This window comes from Tursiops truncatus, chromosome 14 (genome assembly GCF_011762595.2).
Source record: "Tursiops truncatus isolate mTurTru1 chromosome 14, mTurTru1.mat.Y, whole genome shotgun sequence".
Lineage (NCBI taxonomy): Eukaryota > Metazoa > Chordata > Mammalia > Artiodactyla > Delphinidae > Tursiops > Tursiops truncatus.
Window position 1 is genome coordinate 76666142 of NC_047047.1, and position 16707 is coordinate 76682848.

Below are 16707 nucleotides of genomic sequence, written 5' to 3' on the forward strand. Positions count from 1 at the left end.
ACTCTCCCTGCTCGGACAGCTCCCTGGTTGGTTCATGGGAGGCAAGCCAGAGGGGTCACTTGCTTTTGGGGGACGGTGTGGGGAGCCTGCAAGCCTCTTTCGTCGCTGACAGCAGCGGCCAACCTGGCTGCCATCAGGATTTCTCCAAATCTGAACCTTGTTGATCAGGTTGAAGGGCAGATTGTCTGAATAGCCCTCCTACAATCACATCCAGTCGCCAGAAACACTCCTGAAGCCAGAACTGGACTTCTTTCCTCCACTCTGTTGGGGAAATCTCAGGGCTCCATTGTAGTTAGGAGATCAGACTTATCATAAAACTAAATGAGACACAGGCCACAGTGTGCAGCTGGAGGCGCCAGCTTCAGAGCAGAGACCAGCAGCTCTGCTCCCAAGCTGGGCCTAGTAACTGACCAGGGTAGTGACTCCTAGACTTTGGAATTTCATAGAACGGTAAAATATCAAAATAAACTTCGGGGACTTAGGATGCAGCTATCACTATCATTTTGTAAAATAAATAAAAGACACTGCAGCATAGAGATGTTTGCATAACTCTAGCAGAAATGCAAGGCTCATGCCATAGCCTTAATTTCTCATTTTGCCTTGGACTGGTTGATGCTTTGGTACCACTGGACAGAACAATCTTAAGGATTTCTTTGCCAGTGCTAACTGGGTACCAGGCCCTGTGCTAAGTGCTGGGAATACAAGGAGGTGTAAAAACAGCCCTGCCCAAGAAGACCTTATATTCAGAGATGGGGGGAAAGTGTGTAATTATGGTCCACACTGTAGGCACTAACACACAGTAAACACAGCAAGTTAGGTGAGCAAAGAGAAGCCGAGCTTACCCAAGGGAGTGGGTTTTGTTTTATCTGAGGTAGAGTCAAAGAGGAGGGAAGATTTAGGGGGGTTCTTCTGAAGGTCCTGATTTCCAAACTCATACTTGAAAGGAGGTTCTGGGGAGACAACGGCCGAGAGCCAGTGCTTAGAGTTCAGATGGAATTGACTTCCAGACCCAGCTCTGCCACTTGTGGGCTTGAGAAACTTTTAAAACCTCTAAGATTATTTCTTTATCTCTAAAGTTGGGATGAGAAGAGTTCCTACCTCATAAGGCGGTTGTGAAAATTAAAATATGATAATACATGAAAAGCTCTCATCCCTATGGCCTGCAGATCATTACAAAATGTTAGCTGTCATTTTAATTGTAAACAGAAGGAGCAACATGTGCAAGGGCCCTGAGGCAACAAAGAGCAGGCTGCTTTAGAGAAGTGTAGGGTGTGATGAGCGGAGGGCCCAGGGGTGCAGAGGAAGAGAGGGGACAGAGGAGACGGCCAGGGGCTGGAGGCCAGGTTTTCTGGATCCAGTGCACACACTGGTATGTGCTACATCCTGTGGGCCCTGGAGAGCCGTGGAAGCATATTAAGCGAGGAAGTCACATTGTTACTTTTGTAACAATGAAAACGAATGGGCAGGAGACAAAACTGGAATCAGGAGGGTCAGTTTGGGGGCTCTTTGCAGGGTGCCGGAAGCTCTGCTGAGGGTGTGAATTAGGATAATCATGGTAGGGAAGGAGAGAAGTGCACACAGTGTTATGAACCACCAGTGGGGATGTCCTGTTTAACACGCTGTTTAGCTTGTTCTAGGGAGACCCTACTACCATGGAGCAGAAACCCTCCACTGGCGGTGAGACATCGCACCTTATGTTTTTTTTTTATTATTATTACTTAATAAATCTTTATTGGAGTATAATTGCTTCACAATACCGTGTTAGTTTCTGTTGCACAACAAAGCAAATCAGCCATATGCATACCTATGTCCCCACGTCCCCTGCCTCTTGAGCCTCCCTCCCGCCCTCCCTATCCCATCCCTCTAGGTCATCGCAAAGCTCCTAGCCGATCTCCCTGTGCTATGCTGCTGCTTCCCACCAGCCAACTATTTTACATTCGGCAGTGTGTATATGTCGATGCTACTCTCACTTCGCCCCACCTTCACCCTCCCGCCCCATGTCATCAAGTCCATTCTCTATGTCTACCTCTTTATTACTGCCCTGCAGCTAGGTTCATCAGTACCATTTTTCTTTTCTTAGATTCCATATATATGCGTTAGCATACGGCATTTGTTTTTCTCTTTCTGACCTACTTCATTCTGTATGACAGACTCTAAGTCCATGCACCTCACTACAAATATCGCAATTTCGTTTCTTTTTATGGCTGAGTAATATTCCATTGTATATATGTGCCACATCTTCTTTATCCATTCATCTGTCGATGGACATTTAGGTTGGTTCCATGTCCTGGCTGTTATAAATAGTGCTGCAATGAACATTGTGGTGCATGTCTCTTTCTGAACTATGGTTTGCTCAGGGTATATGCCCAGTAGTGGGATTGCTAGGAAAACTGGACAGCTACATGTAAAGGAAGGAAATCAGAGCCCTACCTAACACCACACACAAAAATAAACTCCAAATGGATTAAAGACTTAAATGTAAGATCAGACACTATAAAACTTTTAGAGGAAAACATAGGAAAAACACTCTTTGACATAAACCACAGCAAGATCTTTTTTGACCCACCTCCTAGAGTAACAGAAATAAAAACAAAAATAAACAAATGGGACTTAATTAAACTTAAACGCTTCTGCACAGCAAAGTAAACCGTAAACAAGACAATAAAACGACCCTCAGAATGGGAGAAAATATTTGCAAAGGAAACAACAGGCAAAGGATTAATCTCCAAAATATATAAACGGCTCATGGAGCTCAATATCAAAAAACCAAACAATCCAGTTAAAAAACGGGTGGAAGACCTAAATAGACATTTCACCAAGAAAGACATACAGGTGGCCAAGAGGCACATGAAAAGATGCTCAGCATCACTAATCATTAGAGAAATGCAAATCGAAACTACAATGAGGTATCACCTCACACAGGTCAGAATAGCCATCATCAGAAAATCTACAAACAACAAATGCTGGAGAGGGTGTAGAGAAAAGGGAACGTTCTTGCCCTGTTGGTGGGAATGTAAGTTGATACAGCCACTATGGAGAACAGTATGGAGGGTCCTTAAAAAACTACAAATAGAACTACCATATGCATCTTATGTTTTTTTTAAAATTTATGTATTTTATTTATTTATTTTTGGCTGCGTTGGGTCTTCATTGCTGCGCGCGGGCTTTCTCTAGGTGCGGCAAGCGGGTGTACTCTTCGTTGTGGTGCACAGGCTTCTCATTGTGGTGGCTTCTGTTGTTGCAGAGCATGGGCTCTAGGCACACGGGCTTCAGTAGTGTGGCACGTGGGCTCGGTAGTTGTGGCTCACGGGCTCTAGAGTGCAGTCTCAGTAGTTGTGGCACATGGGCTTAGTTGTTCAGCGGCACGTGGGATCTTCCCGGACCAGGGCTCAAACCCATGTCCCTTGCATCGGCAGGCAGATTCTCAACCACTGTGCCACAGGGAAGCCCCAACCTTATGTTTTAATGTCTTTTAAAAAATGAATTTGTCCCATTTACTTTTTGTGTTAATGGACAGAGCAAGAGATTGACAGCCAGGACACCTTCTTTCTGGCTCCTTCTTTGGCCCTAATGTATTTTGGGTCCTTGGACAAGTGCTTTTTTGTAAATAAGAGCTTTAAAAAGATGACCCCAGTTCTAATATGGAATGTATTCTGAGGACATTTGGGAAGACCCTGGGAAGGACAATTACTATACCTGACCCACATGTTCTGATCTGTAAAATGGGTCCAATATCACCTTCCCTACCTTTGACACATGCTCATGTTGAGGATGATTGAGGCCAGACACATCTTTGACAAAGATGTGATGTTATATAAATATACATCATTGTTGTATTCGTGATTGGTCTGGGGCTTATATGCTAACTATGTTGCAGAAAAATATTAGGCTCAACCAGGACTTAAGTCTCTGATTTCTAAAGTCTTTGTACAGCGATGCTAAACATTTTAGATTCTGAAAGGTATTGTCTCATTCAGAGTGCTAAGAAAACCCATCCCTTCTGTAAAGGCATTGAGTATTTATCATCTTAGACCTTAAGAAAAATATTAGCAATAGAACCATGTGGGGCTGCTGTTCTATTTTTTCTCACTTTCTGTTCTGTATTGATAAAAGGTGGTATTGGCTTAGAAAGTGTCCTTTCCGATAGTTATAGCTACAAAAGAAATTTTCTAAGTGCTTGTTCTCTAATCATGAAAATTGGGCATGGAAATCTTGTTGTACACAGGCAAAGGTCAGAATTCACAATGCCCACACCCTGGGCCTGAGTCCTTTGTTATGTCTTACTTAGAGTAAACAAATAAATTTCCTCACCAACTATGGCCACATCTTTTCAAAGTCACTTCTAGTTGATTTTATTTGGTTTTACACTCTGGGAATACAACTAATCTTATTATTTTTTTTCTTCCAAACAAGAACCGAGTTCTAAATAGGAAAAAAAAAAAATGTGCATGTGCATGTCTGTGTGTGTGTGTGTGTGTGTGTGTGTGCAGCGCACTTTTATCCCCTTCTCTTTTTTGGAACTGAAATGTTAGCAGAGGACGATTTCTTTAGGAGGGTCATCATTTTCTACTGAGCAGCCTTAGAGCCAGCTCCCATGGAAGTGGTTTTGAGCTCAGAGCCAAGAAAGTAGTCATAGAAAATACCATGCATACATCCCAAATCGTCACCCCTGGGAGATGAGAGCCTCCCTTGGCAGGGACATGCGGGCAGTCTTTAAAGGCACTATTAACACTCCTACAGTGACTAGAGAAACGCCCTCTTTCTAGGCAATTTGGAAAAACATATGAAAGGATCCATTCCAAAATTGTAGTGCTATACATGAACCTTGAGGAATAAGCCTTCTGTATTGGGAAGGCTTCACCAGTCACCCAACTAGTGTCTTTTGTTCCCTTCTCACTCTAGATCCCCCAGCTGGAGGCGTCCTCTCTGCCAATACAAATTCCCAGGGTCCTTCATGGCTGGGTGGAGTTCACTTCTTCTATGACGCTAATTTTTCTGGGAGATTCCACCCCACATGGTTTTCTGTCTTCTCTAAATTCCTAGAGAAATATGTCTTTCACTGTCCATGCCTTGGGGGGCTACTAGTGTAGAGCAGGCTGCTTTGGAATCTAACAGAAACTATAGACTCTCTCCCCAGAGAAAGGAGCATATATGTACAATAATACATTATCTAGCATGCACTTTCCACAGACCACGGACTCTCAGAGTCCCCAAACAGGGGCCTCCTAGGGGTCTGGAATCCCAGGTCTCCTCCTGTGGGGAAAAGAGCATGGACTTTGAGTTCCTAGATGTTCAAGCTCTATCTTTTATTTTCCTGTAGTCTTCAGAAAGATGCTTAACCAACTAAATTTCTTCTTCTTCCAATACATGACGAGAATTATAACTACCTGAAGGATTGCTGTAAGGTTTGAGTGAACTTAAGTGTGTGAAAGCTCCAAGCACAGTGCCTGGCACACAGTGGACCCTCAATAAAATGTGCATGTTCTTGTCCCTCTCATACATCATCATCATCTTCAACATCACCATCATCCCTCTGGTTGGTACTTACTGTGTATCGGGTACATACTACTACTTCCACATTCAGTTAACGTTTTTGAGCCCTTACCACTTACCAGAAGCTTGTTATGTGCTTCCAGGTCGATTACATTCTTACTTTGAACTTGTGCTGTGTCCCTAGATAGCATGTGTATCACTTGAGCACTGCAGCCATGGCTTCTGTCGTTGAAAACCCCACTCCCACAGGCCGCAGGTATTCAGGGTGTTCAACCAGTGATGGACTACTTCCCTCGGGGCAATTATCCAAGGTGGTGTTTTTATTAGAAAACCAAAGGGAAAAGAAGAAACTTCCCATCAAACTGTTACCAGATTCCCTTTAGGGAGGATAGGAGTTTGATTTTTCCTTTTATTTAGATAGATCACTGTCACCAAGAGAGTCAGTGTCGAGGAAGATAAACCAGGTCTCCTGGGACCTGAGTGGGCAGTGATCCTGACCTACCCCCTCTTTTGACTGTTGGAAAATCTGTGTTGCCCCTTTGCCCTTTAGCATTTCATTCCTTTTCAGTAGAGATATTTCATGAGTCCCTTTGGCGGGATTTTCTTCATTAGATATTTGTGCTATATGCTATATTTATGAAAAGGGGTAAACGTAGACACAACCATTTGGTTAAAAATTGAAGTTTTTGATGATTTTTTTGAGTATTTATTAAAAGGGTGATCTCCTTACTGCTATTTTCCAAAGCATTTGTTTCTGCTTGGGATTTTCGTGTGGGAAATGGGAATTAACTTTCATAGAGTTATCTGAAGACCCCAGCCTCTAACTGTCACACACTTATATAAATATTGTTCTCTTGAAAATTTAGTTTTCTTTCATAAAGATTTCTATTTTTAAAATTAGCTTCTGTATTTCATTTTAATACCTTTAAGTTTTCTCATTCCTAAACAACATATCTTCCTCTTAGATATATTTTGAAGATAAAGTAAGAAAAGGTATCTAAAATACAGTCTTCGGCATGTAGGAAAATCTCTTGCGGTGCCAGCTATTCATACCTTTAAATATTTACCTGATTATAGCTTGACATTAAAGCAGTTTACATAAAGAGTCATGGATTTTGGGAGACCAAACCTGAAATATCAAGAAACACGCAACTTGTATGATTCTGGGGATGTAATACTTCTTTGATTCCATGAATAACTTAAACCATGAAACGAGTTGTAATGCTGAATAATTACAGCTAATATTTGCGCAGTATTTTATAGTATTTTACGCAGCGGTTTTACGCTCATTTCAATAGTCTTTGTGAGAATCTCATGTAGAAGAGATATTATACTATTGTTGTTGTAGATGAAGAACCGAGACTCAGAGCTACGATGACTTGCTCTAGCATCATGGGGGAGTGAGACAGGGCTTCATATTCGTGCAGCTCTTTCAAACTCTTCTCTAGGAGCTCGTCATTTACCACTTACACGATGCATCTTCTGATAATATCAGTAGGCCACATTTTTATCTTAGCCTCCTCTGTGCTACAGATCCTCCAGACTGTGTCTTAATCTTTATCAGTAAGTCCCAACCTGCAATGCTCTGGGAGAACAACCCCAGCACATAGCCAAAGCCGTCATGGCAGACGCCCACACACCTTCACTCTGGTAGAGAAGAGACAGTCCTGGAGAACCCGGTCATGGAGGAAGACAGGTATCTCTAAGAGCAAAAGGCCATCCAGAGTGGCCACAGACGGAAAGAGGACCACCTTCCAATGCCAGTCTCCAAAGCAGGAAACATCCCAAGTAAGAGCCAGAAAGAAAGTTTGCAAGGCCCATCGCCTCATGAGTACTTATCCAACTGGCATCTCCCCTCTGTCTTCATCTGAGAGACCAAATCTTGTAATCTTCCCTTGCTCTGCCCCTACCAGACCCTCCTGGAGGGGGTGAATTCAGATCTCACAACACTCACAGGCACCACTGCAAACTATCACGTGTCCCAGGGAGGTTTCACTTTGAGATGATCTCTGAAGTTGTCAAGGGAGACATTGTGTGTGTGTGTGTGTGTGTGTGTGTGTGTGTGTGTGTGAAAATAAGCCTAAACTTTATAATATAGACAGCATACTAGTTTTAAATAATAAACATGCTTTGTAAATTATTGCTGGAGCTCCCTTAGGCCTGGAATCCTTCTTAGCACCCTCCTTTATGAACTCTATTCCTAGTATTTTAGTACTTTCACATCTGTATTTTTTGCTGTACTTCCCTCTTCCTTCACATTGGTTCTCCATCTCCTTCTTTATTATTGGGGAGACCTTTCCTATCCCTTGAACTTAATAAGCAGCTTCTTTACCTGTAGAAACTGCCTAGAATCATCACCTGCTGGATTGCCGTATTCTCTCTGATATGAGCTCCCAATCCACAGTGGAGAGTGGCAAGGATCTGGCAAGTTCCTTGGGGCTGACCCAGCAGCAGGTCACATTAGGAGTGTAGGCATGGAGTTACCAGACAGAACATGGAAACCAGAGTCCCCGGCTTCCCTAAATACAGTCCTGGACTGCCAGCCAGGCTTCTCTCCCCGCCTTTTAGCTGTGAAAACACTGCTGTGCCCATGGGAGCTCTAAGAGGAGATATCTCTTTGTCTCAACTCTCTCTTAGCCAGATCACTATTTCATTTAAAAAAAAAAAAAAGCTGTACTTCTCCAGTGTCACCAGTTTGTCTTTATTTTCTGAACACCAAATCTTGAAAGAGACTTTTTTTTCCCTTTGCTTTGGCACTCAGAAGCTTAGATCCTAATTGATCTCCAGCAGATGTGAAGATCTTACTGCCTGGACGACCTATAGTTCATGTACTACCTGCCTCTCTACCTTCATCTTATGATTCTCCTTTTATTTTCCTCTTCCCCTCACTTTCATTATGTAAGCATTTGCATTTTCTAATAGTGTATAATAACTTATCTGAAATTCTTTTTTTTTTTTTTTTTTTTTTGCTGTACGTGGGCCTCTCACTGTTGTGGCCTGTCTCGCTGTGGAGCACAGGCTCCGGACGCGCAGGCTTAGTGGCCATGGCTCATGGGCCCAGCCGTTCCGTGGCATGTGGGATCCTCCCGGACCGGGGCACAAACCCGTGTCCCCTGCATCGGCAGTCGGACTCCCAACCACTGCGCCACCAGGGAAGCCCTATCTTAAATTCTTTTATTGAACAAGATCAAATATTAAAAAATAATCCTCACGTGATTAACTAAGCCATCTCATTAGTAACATGGTTCATAGAAATGTGTTTTGTACTCACTTAGGAGCTGTTTGAAAAGATTGGAGAGGCTCTGTCATGAAGAATGTAGCTGGGGGTGTAGTAAAAGCTCTTTGGGTGAGGGTCTTCCCAAGTGGAGCCCGAGGTCTAATAAAAAACAACCATGGTCTCTACCCAGTGCCCATCTGTGTGATGCTAACTCACATTGCAGACCTTGAACCAGAATATACTTCCATGAATTCTTGTCCCATTGGAGGGGAGCGATAAGCATCATTTTTTTTTTTCCATGAAGGAGATGAACTATTTCTGTGTTTATTCAAGGAGCTTGTATTGAAATGCATGTCTTCTAGGTTCCATGGGACTGGACTTGACCCCTAATACTACATAATATCCCATAATTATCAGTTATTGTTCCAGACAGTTCCTGTTTGGGATGTGAGACATCTAGAGTACATCTAGAATATTTCCAGTTAGTTGACCTGGGTTGTTGTTAGAATCATGCTTCAAAATATTGGGCTGCATCAGCCAACCAGCTTAAGTCACGTTTTGAACAGAACTCTGCAGCCAGCTAGTATCTGGATGTATTTCCACGTGTGTTTATTTCAGTCTGTTACTAATTTTAAAGGCTTAATGTATTTCCCACCCAGGCACTCTGACAGTAAAATCCTACACAAGTCAGACTTTTAGCAGGAAGCTAAATCCATTCAGGTCTCTTGTGACATGTTAATAGCACAAAGCTAGGGAAATTAAGAATATTTAACTTCCATTAAGGCATTTTATATGAAAGTCAGGGCTGCTACTAAACAGTAGAATCATCTTCCTACACGAAGTGCCTCGAGGTCTGAGCTGGAATATTGTTCATTAAATTGGAAACAGATTATTTCCTAGAGACCCAGGAGGAATTGCGAATGTTGCCCAGTGGCAGGGATGGACTAGACCAGTTCTGAGTGTTAATCTGGCAGAACCTGCCTCATACAGGGCTTTGCTCAAAAATACCGTAAAAGAAAATGTGCATAAAGGCAAGGGAGGAAGAAAATGACAGAAAGAAGAGGGACGACCCTTTTGGAAGAGAGAAGCATGGTGTTTGCCTCCTATTGTGTGTGTGTGTGTGTGTGTGTGTCTGTGTGTGTGTACATGTCATACGTGCCCACACATTCATATATTCCAAGATAGGCAAGGTCTAAGAGGTATCTATCCCAACCTTCTGCCCATCTCATTTTTATAATATTTTTCAGGAGTAATATACCATATTTCCACTTAAACACCACCAGTGACAGGAAACACTATTTCACAGGGCAAATCACCCAATATGCCGACAACCCTAATGGTTAGAAATTTTTTCACAGCACTGAATGAAGGTCTTCCTCATTATTTCCTCATTGGTTCTGGTTCTCTTCCCTAGAGCCACATATAACTGACCTCATTCGTTTTCCATAAGAGAATTCTAAGTAAGTATTTGAAGGCTGTTAAGATAATTATCATGATGATGATGGTGGTAATTATCATGTAATGTGCCTTGAGCACTTCCTATAAGTACGGTGCTAAACACTTTATTTTTATTAATATTCATGATTGATGAAATAGATACATTTCAAAAATTCTTTTTACAGATGAGAAAACTGAGGCTTAGAGAGTAAAGTACCTTGCCTCGGATAACAGGGCTAACAGGAAACAGAGCTAGGATTGCAAACAGCCCTCCCTGAGCAGACTCTTTTCTACCTTCACGTTAGTGACTTATACCGTGAATGATGTCTGCAAGCATATGAGTTATTTTCTCAGAAGGGGGGATTATGGAGACCAGGTTATACCACCTTCTGCACTTAAGGGAACTGCTTGCTATGTATTTTCATGCACAACATCATCCTTTTCGTATATTCCTCTTTCACCACATCTTTCTTAGAGTGGCTTATCTTTTTAAATGCCTATAGCAACATAAATATTGTCAGAAGCCATGTGGATAGAAAATTACGTCCCTGCAGTTCCCTTTTACTGGTCCAGTGATTTTTCAAGTTGATCCTTCACAAGCTGAGGTGTCTGAATCATGAGTTAGAAAAATGCCTTCCAAAGAGCACAGTACCCAGCATCAAATCACGGCTCCGTAAATATGTGTAGAATAAATGAATGGACAACGGCCTCCTGAAGAAGACGGTTGAATGTCTAGAGCTGAGAGCAGTAGAAATTGTGCTATTTACTTAAATAATAACTACATTTCCCCTATTTTTTCAGGTTGGGATTGCAGATATGTAACAAGTTTGTATTTCTCTGTAGACTTGATTCACCCTTGCAAATGCCTCAGGCTGCAGTTTCATTGAGAAAACTTTTTGGTTATTATACCTTTCCGTTTCTACACTTCATGAAGTACCTAATTTCGTTACCATTGAAATGTCAAATTGCAAGAGCCTCTGACTTGCCTGGGAAACATGACCTCCTGTACAGGCTAAGAGGGGTTCCTGGGAGTATAAATCTGTTTTCTGAACTCTTTTCCTCAGGAACTTTAAGAAACTTACCTTTTTGGATAGGTATTTTAATAATGCCCTCTCTGTTCTGCTTGTCCATTGACATGGTATGTTCCCACATCAATGGAACAGAAACAAAGCGAAGCTGAAATATTAACCGTAAGGATTCAGGGGATTAGTGAAGGGGAAAGGGAAGAAATTTGTAGAATATACGTAAACTCTGCCTCCTATGACTAAAATACCTAATTCTTTGAATAAAAAATAGTTGCTAAGTTATCACTCATCACCTGGTATAAAGATACTTTCTATTGGGCCTTCTGATGTAGTTATAGGGGTTCAGTGGTATTTATGCAAGTTATTAAAAAATGTCCAATCTTTTAAGAAGCTTGATTTTTATATTGCTAATGGTATTTGGTTTTGTGTTGCCTCTCCTAGGTTTGCTGGGATGGGAAACCTGCTCAAAGTCCTTACCAGGGAAATTGAAAACTACCCACATTTTTTCCTGGATTTTGAAAGTAAGTTCCAAAACTTAAAAGATTATGATGAAAACTTTTCACTTTCTTTATAGCTTGTTGATAGGGAAGCTATAAGATAAAGATTGTGTGTGATACTTAAACCACATCCAAATGTCACTCTGCATTTCTCTGAGTCTTCAAAGATCATTTCCTTCTTTCTTTTCATACATTTTAAAAACACCCCAAAGAATATCTTTTTAATACGCCCAGGCTTTTCTTTGATTTTAGAAGCAAACAGTTATTGTAGGTCTAACATAAATCATCAATGTGTATTTTCCTAATAATTTTCAAGGTTTTTTATGTCATATTCCAAAGAAAAATAGTATACATAGTAATTGACACAGATTAATATAGAACAGATATCACTAGACGTGAAAGAAAAAGTGATATATACAAGAAATGAGGCTTACAGATTTTGTATTTTTGAGTCATCGCTATTCTTTTATATATTTGATAATTCAAAACTGTTTCAGGAGTTTAAGGTATAACTTTCATTTGAAAGTTTATTTTTCTTTTGTCAAAAACTTTTAATTTTTTCCTAAGGCAAAATGGCTTATGAATCATGACTAAATACATACAGAGATTCTTTCTTATCTTGTTATTTTTTGATTGACTGTATTTATAACTGAAAGACACATTCATGTTTAATCAACTGGGCTCACATTTCTACACTCACTCTTGTGTTCTCCTCTTTTTGAATTGCAGGTCCACAATGCTAAGCATAGTTAAATGTCCTTTGTCCAGTAGTCATCTGTTCCAAACTTTAATCTGCTTTAAACTGTAATATTTCAAGTATTTTATTTATATTAAAAATAAGTTGGAACTTCCTTACATATACATTAAACCTTCTAACAGAGATTTTCTAAGTAAATGCTAGAAGACCCTTCTAAGATACAGCAAACCGAATGATGAAAGCTCCTTGGATGTATCTTTTTAAAATCTTTGGTATGTCTAAAATACCTACTTGAAAAGGAAAAGTGTCCCCAAAGCTCTTGCATTCTGAAAAAGATTTTTACTGTAGATTATATTCAACGAAAGAGATCTCACTTCTGATTTAACTCGGTTTGCTGTTGTTCTTGATATTTGACTGGGTTTGTCTGGATTTGATTGGGTGTGGTTGGTTTTGGTTGGGCTTGGTTGGGTTTGGTTGGGTGTGGTTGGTTTTGGTTGGGTTTGGTTGGGTTTTGGTTGGGCTTGGTTGGATTTGGTTGGGCTTGGTTGGGTTTGGCTGGGTTTGGTTGGGTTTGGTAAGAGGTACAGCTGGGAACTCAAGAGCCAGATTGATTTGATACTTCAAAAAGAATGGGCTTTTTTTACTTGTGTGACTTTTGCTACTCCTCTGTAATATACATATATCTTTGTTGTTGTTGTTACAGGAAGATTTATTAATAACTTTAAAGAATTGTTACAAAATAAATTACCCATTATTCCAACACCCTAATTTTACTACTTGCATTTTTAATTGACCCCTTCCACTTCTTGTCAAATGCACTTTACACTGTTTCATTCAGCATGCACAGAGGCCCAAATGGTGGTAAAACACCCCATTCACTCACAACTTCAGGGACATATAAACACCTAGGGGAGTTACATGCCTGTTCTTTTTTGGAAGCCCTAAAGTCCACATGCATGTGTGTGTGCTTCTCACAACGACTACCAGAGTGACCCCATTTGCCTAATTCGCTGTTCTTGAATTTTGGCTTTCCATGCTTCCACATAGAATAGGGTTGAGTCCTTTGTCAAGTCTAATATCAAAATCCTTTAAAGTGATAAAAGTAAAATCTACAGGAATTTAAAGCAGTAGTTTTCAACTGATGTTCTCTGGAGCAGCAGTGTTCTGAGGTGACATCTCAGGGGATCTCCTTCCCCACCACCATAGCAAAGGGGCTTCACTTCCTCTCTGCTACAACCCAAGGACTCTGATCTGCTCAGTCTTGTACCTTGGACATTTTCTTAATATGTTATTTACGGGAAGGTCATGGTGGCTGAAGAGAACATTTACATATCTTGAATTTTGATAACAGCTTATGGTACCAAAATTCCATTTGTAGATATACTATAATTTCTCTAAGAGGGGGAAGTGTGGAATGGATTTCCATGTCTGGTGGCTCACTACTAGGACTAGAACTATAGTATTTAAGGAAAATGTAAAACTATAAATTTATAGAAATATATAAAATCTTGTTTATTTCCCCCTCAAGACCAAGAAGAGTAACATTATTTCACTGAGACTGAGAAGATAAATCACTGGGCTGAAGTCTCACAGGGAATGATTGGGGAACTGAGATGGGAACACAGATGTCTTTGGCTTTCTTCCTCTGCTTTGATTCCCTTAAGTGCTCATCACAGACAGCTTCCAGGAAGTGCTGCAGCCATCACTCTGTTCCTGATTAGAGAGAGAAGTCTTAATCATCTACAAACTAAGATGTCTCATGAAAAAAAAAATTGGTTTCTTGATCCTGCAAATCGTATTTCCTAAAGTTGGCTTTCAAGAAAAAAGGGTGATGGACTGGAAGGGTGGGGAAGATGGGCTGTGATCATGATTTTTCCTTGAGTATATAGATTTCAGCTCAGTACGGTAACAATATACTGAGAATGGTTATGAGCCTTCGTGTAAGCCACAGTGCCATCAGGGAGACAGAGCTAGACAAGAGCAGCCTTTGCCTAATGAAGCCCCAGGCAGGTGTGGAGGACAATACAGGCACACAGTTCAAGATAAAGTAAAGTAAGGGGCTTAGGAGAGGCACGGTGTGGCCTGGGAGTAGAGGGAGAAAGCATACATCAAGTTTCAGGAAATGGATGACTACACAAGGGATTGGGGAAGTCTTCTTGCAAAGGTGGCATTTGGAATGGACTTAAAACAATGAGTGTTTTTTCTACAGATCTAGAAGACTTTTCCAAAGAGAATAGTTGAAATCCCTGAGGGAAAACTAGAGCAGGCAAGAGCTTGAGGGGATGGGAACTTCAGGTGTGCTTATACTTAAAGGGAGTTGAGTAGTTAGAGGATCCAGGAGAGAAAGGCCACACTGAGGAGGAACCTCATCTTACTCAGTTGAGATTCCTGATGGCAGGGCTTGGACCCCACCCAGTTTGGCGACCCAGCACTCAGCCCGCATTGAGCCTGGACTGTTGGACAGTGAATGAGCCTGAGTAACAGATGCTGGCCATGTGAAGAAACAGAATAGAACAGGCTAGATCAGGCAGCCAGGAGACACGGACATTCAAGTAGGAGGGAGTGTAAATGGATTCAAATGCTAAGAGTGGTCAAGAAGGAAAAAGCTTGAAAAGGGGATGACAGATTGGGCAGTTAACTGCCCAACAGATTCAGGATTTATCACTTTGAGTACAGAGACTGGATTACAAAAGAGTTAAGGAGGAAGAAGTAGAAGGAGGAAGGAAGGCTGAACAGTATATGGCAACAACTCAAAGGCCTTTGGCACCTCTACTTTGAATGTTGAATATTGTTTTTGAAGTCACTGATGGAATATAATTGAACTGGGTCAAATAGATATAATTAGGTTGGGTCAAAATATAATACAAAATTAGACACATCTGTCCTTAGGTTTTCCAGTTGTGTGGATCTGATTTAAATTTTTTGCCCTTTGCAGAGGGTTTTACAGTTTATGGTCACATTTCTACACAATCACTTAACGTCTTTTTATTGTTGTTTTTCATCCCACTACTGTTTTCTTTCCATGAACAGAAGTTTTACATTTTGATGAAGTGTTATTTTTTTCCTTTTTTACTAAGTTCATGCTGTATCTTCTTTAAGAAATCATGCCTATTCCACGGTCATAAAGATATCCTACTACATTTCCTTATGAAAGTTTTAGAATCTTAAGCTTTACATTAGGTCAATGATCAATCCTTAACTAATTTTTGTGTATGTTATGAGAGAGGTGTTGGGTTTATTTTTTTTTCATGTGATATAAAATTATTCTAGCACAGGGAGATTGCTTTAGTGCCCTTATCATAATTTAGTCAACTATAATATGTATCGGGCTACTTCTGGACCTTTTATTCTCTCTCATTGCTTGATTGATCCCTTTCACCAATGAATACCAAAATGTCACAACTAATAAATCTTAAAGTCAGGAAGAGTAAGTCCTTCAACTTTGTTCTTTCTCAAGATGTTTTGAGTATTCTAGCTGCTTTACTTTTCTAAATAATTTTATTTATCTTTTATAAGCCTTTAATGTCTACAGAAAATCTTGCTGGGATATTGATTATAATTACATAAAATCTAGGGATCGATTTGGAGAGAATTGACATCTAGGTAGTATTGATTCCTCCCACCTATGAATATGGTCTATCTTTTCATTTGTTTAGATATTCTTTAATTTCATTCAGCAGTGTTTTATAGTTTTTCGAGGTCCCACATATCTTTTGCTAAATGTACCTTCAAGCCTGCCATATTTTGACCATAACAGCTTTCTTGTGCTTAGTGTTTGCAATGGTATATATTTCCCCATTCTGTCTGCCTTTATCTTTAGAGCATGTTTCTCATAAACAACACATCGTTGGCCCAGTGTTTTTCATCCAAGCTGATAATATCTACCTTTTTATTGGCATGTTCAGCCCATGTACATTTAATTACTGTTCGTATTTGAGTGTATCTTGGTGTTGTTTCCATTTGTTCCATTTCTGCTCTTGGTGTCTCAATGTTTTCCTGCCTTTCGATTAAATCAAATAATTTTTAGTATTCTCTTTTGTCTTTTTTTTTTTGTCTTTTTTTTTTTTTTTTTTTTTTTGGTGGTACGTGGGCCTCTCACTGTTGTGGCCTCTCCCATTGCGGAGCACAGGCTCCGGACGCGCAGGCTCAGCGGCCATGGCTCACGGGCCCAGCCGCTCCGCGGCATGTGGGATCTTCCCGGACCGGGCACGAACTCGTGTCCCCTGCATCGGCAGGCGGACTCTCAACCACTGCGCCACCAGGGAAGCCCCTCTTTTGTCTTTCATGTTGATGTTTTAGTTATGCTTCTTGGTGCTTACTTTAGAGATTATTATATACATC

The 16707-nt window shown here is 40.7% G+C and overlaps 1 protein-coding gene across 2 annotated transcripts in view; it reads left to right on the plus strand.

Moving 5' to 3' along the window:
• CYRIA (CYFIP related Rac1 interactor A) overlaps positions 1–16707 on the plus strand; it is a 107776-nt gene that overhangs the window by 69175 nt on the left and 21894 nt on the right. Inside the window, exon 3 of one of the 2 annotated variants that reach the window (XM_019943262.3) lies at positions 11614–11693. In XM_019943262.3, the coding sequence (XP_019798821.1) occupies positions 11624–11693 (70 nt within the window). In that variant the 5' untranslated portion in view covers positions 11614–11623. Of the gene's footprint in view, positions 1–11613; positions 11694–16707 lie in introns of those variants that run through there. The other variant, XM_033837989.2, reaches the window with a different exon arrangement.